This window comes from Aquarana catesbeiana, linkage group LG06, assembly GCF_042186555.1.
Source record: "Aquarana catesbeiana isolate 2022-GZ linkage group LG06, ASM4218655v1, whole genome shotgun sequence".
Classification (NCBI taxonomy): domain Eukaryota; kingdom Metazoa; phylum Chordata; class Amphibia; order Anura; family Ranidae; genus Aquarana; species Aquarana catesbeiana.
Window position 1 is genome coordinate 54,547,488 of NC_133329.1, and position 10,053 is coordinate 54,557,540.

General features: G+C 46.3%; 1 protein-coding gene across 1 annotated transcript in view; it reads right to left on the reverse strand.

Moving 5' to 3' along the window:
* The window catches only part of TNFRSF12A (TNF receptor superfamily member 12A), a 31,827-nt gene extending 22,369 nt beyond the window's left edge, over positions 1 to 9,458 (reverse strand). Inside the window, exon 1 of the mRNA XM_073635932.1 lies at positions 9,181 to 9,458. Coding sequence (XP_073492033.1) covers positions 9,181 to 9,253 — 73 coding nt within the window. The 5' untranslated portion in view covers positions 9,254 to 9,458. The remainder of the gene's footprint in view (positions 1 to 9,180) is intronic.
* Between the last annotated feature and the right edge of the window lie 595 nt (positions 9,459 to 10,053).

Here is a 10,053-nt window from a genome sequence, read left to right on the forward strand (position 1 = left end):
CACTGTGAGCTTCTCACGATGTGCATTAGAAGCTGCAGCAAGTCAGATAGAGCCAGCCTCATTTCCTGGCTGGAGGACATCCAGCGTCATCTTGCACTTTCCTCCCCATCATGACTGTCCCTGGCCTGTCATTCATTGGATTTCAGGTCTTTCAATCATAAAGGCTCAGCATCACATGTGGGCGTTACCTATGTAAATACAGCCTGATTAGGAACACCCACTCCTCCAGACTGACATTCAGCCATTCATTACTTTTGATATTTGCATAACTCCTCCCAAGAGCCCGCCCATCACTGAGGACTAAGCCGGGGTGCTATGAGGTTTTCTAAGTAAAGCAACCTGCAGGCCCCTCCCACCAGCCATGATCTGCCTTCATTGCATTGATCAGGGGTCTCCAAGCTTTCTAAACAAGGGGCCAGTTTACTGTTCTTCAGACTGTGGCCACTGGGAGTAGATAATGTCCCAACATCAGCGGGGAAAAAACAATGCCCCATCATTGGTGTCAGTGGGAGGAATAGTGCCCCATCATTGGTGTCAGTGGGAGGAATAGTGCCCCATCATTGGTGTCAGTAGGAGGAATAGTGCCCCATCATTGGTGTCAGTAGGAGGAATAGTGCCCCATCATTGGTATCAGTGGGAGGAATAGTGCCCCATCATTGGTGTCAGTGGGAGGAATGGTGCCCCATCATTGGTGTCAGTGGGAGGAATAGTGCCCCATCATTGGTGTCAGTAGGAGGAATAGTGCCCCATCATTGGTATCAGTGGGAGGAATAGTGCCCCATCATTGGTGTCAGTGGGAGGAATAGTGCCCCATCATTGGTGTCAGTGGCAGGAATAGTGCCCCATCGTTGGTGTCAGTAGAAGGAATAGTGCCCCACCATTGGTGTCAGTGGGAGGAATAGTGCCCCATCGTTTGTGTCAGTAGGAGGAATAGTGCTCCATCACTGGTGTCAGTGGCAGGAATAGTGCCCCATCGTTGGTGTCAGTAGAAGGAATAGTGCCCCACCATTGGTGTCAGTGGGAGGAATAGTGCCCCATCGTTTGTGTCAGTGGGAGGAATAGTGCCCCATCACTGGTGTCAGTAGGAGGAATAGTGCCCCATCGTTTGTGTCAGTAGGAGGAATAGTGCCCCATCGTTGGTGTCAGTAGGAGGAATAGTGCCCCATCATTGGTGTCAGTGGCAGGAATAGTGCCCCACCATTGGTGTCAGTGGGAGGAATAGTGTTCTATCATTGATGTCAGTGGAAGGAATAGTGCCCCATCACTGGTGTCAGTAGGAGGAATAGTGCCCCATCGTTTGTGTTAGTAGGAGGAGTAGTGCCTCATCATTGGTGTCAGTAGGAGGAATAGTGCCCCATCACTGGTGTCAGTGGGAGGAATAGTGCCCCATCGTTTGTGTTAGTAGGAGGAGTAGTGCCTCATCATTGGTGTCAGTAGGAGGAATAGTGCCCCATCACTGGTGTCAGTAGGAGGAATAGTGCCCCATCGTTTGTGTTAGTAGGAGGAGTAGTGCCTCATCATTGGTGTCAGTAGGAGGAATAGTGCCCCATCGATGGTATCAGTAGGAGGAATAGTGGCCCACCATTGGTGTCAGTGAGAGGAATAGTGCCCCATCATTGGTGTCAGCGGCAGGTATTGTGCCCCCTCATTGGTGTCAGTGGCAGGAATAGTGCCCCATCGTTGGTGTCAGTGGGCCCAATTGTTGGTGTCATTGGGAGGAATTGTGGCCCATCAGATTTTGTGCTTGGCGGGGAACTTTGAGAGGTAGAGGATTTGTGCTAGGAGGGGGAAGGTTTTTTTGGGGGAGAGGAGGGGGAATTTATTCTGGGGGCATATGGGGAGAGAGAGGATTTGAGCTGGGGGAGGGATGGGGGGGCAAAGATTTGTGCCAGGATGGGGGATTTCAGCAGGGGGGTGGATTTGTACTGGGAGGATAGGGGGATTTATGGTTAGGGTGGAGTATGCAGATTAGTGCTTGATTTTTTTTTTTTTTTTGGGGGGGGGGGGGCGCAATTTGGCACGTTCGCCCTGGATGACCTTGTCCCGGCACTGGTTATAATTATTGAAAAAAGTGAAAATTTAGATCGCTGCAAAAGGTCAATCAAGACAGGTTCTCTTTAAAGAGGAACTCCAGCTACAAGTACAGCTGAGCCCCCATTTACAAACTGTTTTACCTGCCAAAATATTTATAATGCCCACAGACTTGCGTGGATGTGATATATGGCAGCAAAGTATCCGGTGACAACACATTCCAGAGCTGCCATTCTGCAGACTTGGTGTCACCACCTCACTTCCTGTCCTGGTGACACCCATTCTGAGCTCTCCCCCACCTATAAGCTCATCCAGGTACCTCCCACAAACAGCTACGCTCACTGCAAGCCTGATTTCAGCTTTCAGCTGGTGGTTACTCTGTAGAAAGCCATCCTATTCCGTCTGTATTGAGCTGTATTGTAATGGTACTGTCCCCCTCTACGCTACGTAAACCGTTGGCGCTATATAAATCCTGTATAATAATAATAATAATAATATTAGTAAACAATTAACTGAATTGGAAATTGATTTTCTAGCAGCAACCAATCAGATGCTCCCATCTGACCTGAAAAGAACAACTAGAGTTATTTTTAGACATTCACAAAGAAGCAGGAAAAATTCCTGAAAAAAGTAATAATAAATGTGGCCGAGGCGAAAATGCCACCAGACGAATGGCTGCCATATCAGGTGACGGTCCAGGAAAGTACATGAGGGTGGGGCCTGCGCCTTTAAGGAGCTATAAAAAGAAACATTCCTTAGTGTACGACATCATCTTCAGTCAGCCAATCGGAGAAGAACAGGGGGCGGGACCTCCCACAAGCATGTGAACTTGTTCATTCATAAAAAAAAGAAAAAAAAAAGGGAGTAGGTCAAATCTTGCAGATTATCACTCCCCAAGATATATTAATGCACTAAAGATCCAGGCTGCTGTGGGTGAGGGGCACACTGAGGAGGAACCACAAGTCCCAGCATGCTGTATAGAAAAGCTGGGTAAAATTTAGGCTCATTCACTAGTTAAGGAGCTGCAGGCATGCTGGGGGCTTGCTGTTTTTCAACTGTGGTAAGTGCCAAAGTAGTGGCTAACCCTTCTCTATGGCAAGCCTGGGGGGGGGGGGACACTCTGCAGATGATCGCACCTGAGGATTTTCTGCTGCAGACCTTCTCACTAAATACGTAGGCTGCTGCAAATGGTGCAGTGTACCAGGGAAGTAATTCTAGTCATTAAGTGGTGTGTAAAAAAGGGTGAGCAGCGCAATAGCACAATCAGTAACTGAGGAACCACAAGTGCCAGCATTCTCAGGGCAAACTAGGCCTTCAGGCATGGCAGACAAAGGGTTGGAAATTATATATGCTTCTTAAGTGGTTAATGAGCCTCATTTATGCTGAGACATGATGTTCTTCATCAGTTGCAGGTGCCAAAATGGAATATAAACCCTTCTAGTGACTGAGGAACCACAGGTGCCAGCATGCTCAGGGCAAATTAGGACCTCAGGCATGGCATACAAAGGGTTGAGAAGTATATATGCTCCTTAACTGGTTCATGAGCCTCATTTATGCTGAGACATGATGTTCTCCAACAGTCGCAGCTGCCAAAATGGAATGTAAGCCCTTCCAGTGACTGAGGAACCACAGGTGCCAGCATGCTCAGGGCAAACTAGGACCGAGGCGTGGCAAACTAAAGGGATGAGCAATATGCTCGTTAACTGGTTAATGGGCTGCATGTATGCTGAGACTTGGTGTTCTTCAACTCTCTCCAGTACCCAATGCTATATAGGAGTGTATGACCCCCATTAACAGAAGAAGACCACACTCTTCCTCCTCATCCTGATGTTATTATAATATAAAATACAAATCTGGGGGGGGAACCATTTTCTATTGGCTGCAGTGGGTAGGCGGAGCCGGGACCTAAAATTGCACTTCTTTGTTGGGAACTGGTGTAGATATCACAGTTCTGGGATTCCCAGAAGATTGACGAAACTAGTGGGCAACTCAGCGCAACAGTGTCCACCCCAACAGAGAAATGTCAACTCTGCATGGAGTGGCCCTTTAAGCCACCCATTTTTCTATTGGCTGCAGCAGGTAGGTGGAGCCGGGAACTCATGTGCAACTTCAGGACCTGAGATCGCACTTCTTTGTTGGGAATTGGTGCAGATATCACAGTTCTGGGATTCCCAGAAGATTGACGAAACAAGTGGGCAACTCAGCCCAACAGTCTCCACCCAACAGAGAAATGTCAACTCTGTATGGAGTGGCCCCTTAAGCCACCCAGTTTTCTATTGGCTGCAGCAGGTAGGTGGAGCCGGGAACTCATGTGCAACTTCAGGACCTGAGATCGCACTTCTTTGTTGGGAACTGGTGCAGATATCACAGTTCTGGGATTCCCAGAAGATTGATGAAAACAAGTGGGCAACTCAGCCCAACAGTCTCCACCCAACAGAGAAATGTCAACTCTGCATGGAGTGGCCCCTTAAGCCACCCATTTTTCTATTGGCTGCAGCAGGTAGGTGGAGCCGGGAACTCATGTGCAACTTCAGGACCTGAGATCGCACTTCTTTGTTGGGAATTGGTATAGATATCACAGTTCTGGGATACCCAGAAGATTGACTAAACAAGTGGGCAACTCAGCCCAACAGTCTCCACCCAACAGAGAAATGTCAATTCTGCATGGAGTGGCCCCTTAAGCCACCCATTTTTCTATTGGCTGCAGCTGGTAGGTGGAGCCGGGAACTCATGTGCAACTTCAGGACCTGAGATCGCACTTCTTTGTTGGGAATTGGTGCAGATATTTCAGTACTGGAATCCCCACGAGATAAAAGGAAGTAGTGGGTAACTCAGCCCACGTTTAAAAAAAAGGAGGAAAGTACAGCGCTGAACCTAAAATAAACGCGAAGTAAAAACAAGTGAATGAATCCAAAAGGAAATCTTGGTAGCTGCTAACACTCAAACAAACAAAGTCAAAATCACAATAGCAAACAAATAGCGTAGCGCTAAATCTATGTGACCTAATAAAAGTCCACCTCAGAAATACTGGGGTGGATAAATAGTGAAAAGAATATCTAAGCATGAAAACGGATAATGTGTGACATACGATCGTGCACAAAGAAAAATGTGAAAATAATTGTGATAAACAATGGTGATCAAAATGCCAATGTCCACATGGAAGAAATTGTCTCTCTTCAATCATCAGCTGAAGCAAGGAACATACGGTCAAGATGAACCATTGATACACTTGTAGACATAAGGAGAGACAATTCAGATGGAAGGGTGGGTACTCTTACCAAATAAGGTGGACACACATACCGTACAGCAGTGCGTCAGACAGGCTGGTAATGCTGGATTCCCGGTGATGAGAAGATGCCAGGCTAGATGATAGCACAAAGACTGCGACTCCAAGCCACTCGTTGGTTAGGTGATGATTCCAAGGAGATCAGATACCGGACCAGTCCAAGAACGATGGTAATCGTCAGTGCTCAGGTGTATAGGGAAAATAATTTTTTCCCCGATTACCATCATTCCTGGACTGGTCCGGTTGCCGATCTCCTTGGAATCATCACCTAACCAACGAGTGGCTTGGAGTCGCAGTCTTTGTGCTATCATCTAGCCTGGCATCTTCTCATCACCGGGAATCCAGCATTACTAGCCTGTCTGACGCACTGCTGTACGGTATGTACTTCCACCTTATTTGGTAAGAGTACCCACCCTTCCATCTGAATTGTCTCTCCTTATGTCTACAAGTGTATTAATGGTTCATCTTGACCGTATGTTCCTTGCTTCAGCTGATGATTGAAGAGAGACAATTTTCTTCCATTTGGACATCATTCATGTGGACATTGGCATTTTGATCACCATTGTTTATCACAATTATTTTCACATTTTTCTTTGTGCACGATCGTAAGTCACACATTATCCGTTTTCATCCTTAGCTATTTTTTTCACTCTTTATCGACCCCAGTATTTCTGAGGTGGACTTTTATTAGGTAACTCTAACTCTCCGCCCAACAAAGAAATATCAATTCTGCGTGGAGTAGCCCTTTAAGCCAGCCATTTTTCTATTGGTTGCAGCAGGTAGGCAGAGCCCAGAATTCATGTGGGGCTTCAGGACTTGAGATCTCACTTCTTTTTTGGAAACTGGCGCAGATATCTCAATTCTGTAATTCTCAGAAGATAAAAGAAACCAATGGGTAGCTCAGCCCAACAATCTCCACCCAACAGAGAAATATCAATTCTGCGGGGAGTGGCCCTTTAAGCCAGCCATTTTTCTATTGGCTGAAGCAGGTAGGCGGAGCCAGGAACTCATGTGCAACTTCAGGAGTTGAGATCTCACTTCTTTGTTGGGAACTGGTGCTGATATCTCAGTTCTTGGATTCCCAGAAGATTAAAGAAACTAGAGGGTAACTCAGCCCAACAGTCTCGGCCTAACAGAGAAATATCAATTCTGCGGGGAGTGGTCCTTTAAGCCAGCCATTTTTCTATTGGCTGAAGCAGGTAGGCGGAGCCAGGAACTCATGTGCAACTTCAGGAGTTGAGATCTCACTTCTTTGTTGGGAACTGGTGCTGATATCTCAGTTCTTGGATTCCCAGAAGATTAAAGAAACTAGAGGGTAACTCAGCCCAACAGTCTTGGCCCAACAGAGAAATATTAATTCTGTGTGGAGTGGCCCTTTAAGCCAGCCATTTTTCTATTGGCTTCTACAGGTAGGCAGAGCCGGGAACTCATGTGGGACTTTAGGACTTGAGATCTCACTTCTTTTTTGGAAACGGTCGCAGATATCTCAGTTCTGTAATTCTCAGAGGATAAAAGAAACCAATGGGTAGCTCGGCCCAACAGTCTCGGCCTGACAGAGAAATATCAATTCTGCGGGGAGTGGTGCTTTAAGCCAGCCATTTTTCTATTGGCTGAAGCAGGTAGGCGGAGCCAGGAACTCATGTGCGACTTCAGGAGCTGAGATCTTACTTCTTTGTTGGGAACTGGCGCAGATATCTCAATTCTGTAATTCTCAGAAGATTAAAGAAACTAGAGGGTAACTCCGCCCAACAGTCTCGGCCTGACATAGAAATATCAATTCTGTGTGGAGTGGCCCTTTAAGCCAGCAATTTTTTTATTGGCTGCTGCAGGTAGGTGGAGCCGGGAACTTGCGTGGGACCTCAGGACCTAAGATTTCACTTCTTTGTTGGGAACTGGTATGGATAGCTCAATATTGGGATCCCCAAGAGATAAAAGGAGTACAAGTTTAACTCAGCTCAACAGTCTCCTCCCAACAGAAAAACATCAATTCTGCGTGGAGTGGCCCTTTAAGTCAGCTATTATTGACACCCATACTGGACTCATCCATTATATTTCAATTACACCATCCGCAATACATTGGTAACATACTTTCCTATTTCTGCATAATAGCCAAAGACTTTTATCATTGAACCTCAGATATTTTTCAGCATGCTGGTCATTTTCCAAAACAATCCCGGAGCCCATTCTTGCTCAGCAATGTTCCCATCAACTTGTAATTGTCACTCAGATCTGTGTTCTCAGAATCTCATGTCGGATCCCTTCAATCCTTTACATGTTGTATTAATTATCTGCACATGGCAGATTTACCAACCTTCAAAGTGCTCCTGCTGTAACGCCCATCCCCCGCCCCCCTCTGCGGTGACGACATTGGGGTTGCAACATTTCGCACTTTCCCTCTGTGCAATATTCTTTTATTCTTTTTCCTATTTCCTGGTGACACATACAGGAATGAATGCCCAAGGCCATTACCTTTCCTTTTTTTTTTTTTTGGTCTGTTGCTGACTGTGCCAAATCAAACTTTGCCACCAAACTTTCTCCTAAACTTTTATTTAAACTTTTTCTTGTGGCTTTAGGTGACTTAACTTTGTTATATTTACCAATCCTGGATCCCAAATATTTCTCTCTAGATTTGTATATTGATCATCTCTTTGATGAAACTTTGTATCAACTTCATTTCCAGTCTTCAATCTGCTACAAAGTGTCACCAGCACTAAAAGTGTTACATCATTGTTCTCTGGAGTGTAAGCTCTTGTGGGCAGGGGTCTCCTTCCAGTTGTCTGGTGTTATGTATTACATGTGACCCCTTATATCGTTTACCTGTTCATTGTACAACACTACAGAACACGTTGTTGCTTTTTAAAGGGATGATAGCAGTAATCTTTATAACATAGTGTGGGTGGGACATCGGAGTGTAAGCTCCTCTGGTGCAAAAACTAGATGGCTCAGTGTTCTTTGTACAGCGCTGTAGTATATGTCAGAGCTACATACATGTATAATAATATTAATAATAATAGTGAGTGACTGTGGGGGGAGGACATTAGAGTGCAAGCTCTTCTGGTGCAGAGACTGGTGTGACTGGCTCAATGTTCCCCGTACCCCATTATGGAATATGTCAGAGCTATTTAAATGTATAATAATAGTATGGGGCATTAGAGTGTAAGTTCCTCTGGTATAAAGACTGATGTCATTGGTTCAGTGTCTTCTGTACAGCACAGAAAAGCTATAAGAATGTAAAATATTAATATTGCATGACTGTAATATGACATTAGAGTGTAAGCTCCTTTGGTGCTGGGGCAGCTGTGACCGGCTCAGTGTTCTCTGTATAGCACTATAGTATATATCAGAGCTCTATAAATGTATAATAAATATATTGGATGACTGTGATGGAATGCTAGAGTGTAAGCTCCACTGGTGCAGAAATGGATGGGAATGGCTCAGTGTTCACTGTACACCACTATGGTATATGTCAGAGCTATAGAAATGTATAATAATTCTACTGTGTGACTGTGGTGGAACGTTAGAGTGTAAGCTCCTCTGGTGCAGAAAATGGGAATAGCGCAGTGTTCTCTGTACGGCACTATGGTATATGTCAGAGTTATGTAAATGTATAATATAAATAGTGTGCAACTGTGGGGGGACGTTAGAGTGTAAGCTCCTCTGGTGCAGAAACTGACATAAGTGGCTCAGTCTTCTTTGTACAGCACTATGGAATATGTCTGAGCTATATAACTGTATAATAGTAAGCTGTGACTGTGGTGAGGACATTAGAGTGTAAGCTCTTCTGCACCACAGACTGATGCTTTATTCAATACCATATTCCTCAGTAGAGTGTCCCTGGAAATGAAACCGTTGCCATGTCTTACCTGTGACTCCTTGTCTGCTGATCTCCACCAGAAGCAGCATCAGAAGAGACTTCAGTAAGGTCCAGGATTCCATCCTTGTGGTGGCACTCTTGGTAGCCCTCTGCCTGTTGGGTGTCACCAGGCTGCCCGGGTCTGATGTGTAATATTCAAGCCTGAGGTTCCTACCAATCTCTAGTCTATGCCCCTGTGCTGTGCCAGTCTCTATGCTGTGCCAGTCTGCAGTAAGTGGTTGGTGGGTCTCCTGCTCACTTGCCACGTGTTGGTCTAGGTGAGTGGTGGTGGTTGGTGCCAGCTCTTCCCTGGCGGTTTCTTCTCATTCCCTCTCTTTCTCTCAAGGAATGAATGAGTCACTCTCCTTTCTCTCCTGGCACTCCGAAGTGTCTCGGGCTGTCTGGAGGAAGGAGTGAGTCACACAGACCACCCTCTCTCTCTCTCTCTCTCTCTCTCTGCCCTGATGCCCTCTTTGTGAAGAGAATTGCCCCCTTCTTCACCAACTTCACTAACTCTTCCTTCCTTCCCTCTCCTCTCCTCTTCCCCTCTGATGTCCTCTCTCTCTGGATCTCTTCCTCTCAGTTCCTCTTCTCCTCTTGTCTCTGCTCCCCTGTCCTCCTACCTCCAGCTCTCTGTACAGGAATGAATGAGTCAGACTCGGTATCCTGAATCCATAAGTAGAAGGTCTGTCCCATTTCCTCTGTCCACCCCCAGACTGTGACGAAGATTAGGGGTAGAGCAGGGGAGGAGGAGGAGAGGGAGTAACAGGCTGCAGGACGAGGAGAGGAGGAGGAGGAGAGGGAGTAACAGGCTGCAGGACGGGGGAGAGGAGGAGGAGGAGGGAGGGGAGGCTGGTGCACCAAGTCTGAGCAAACTTCAAAC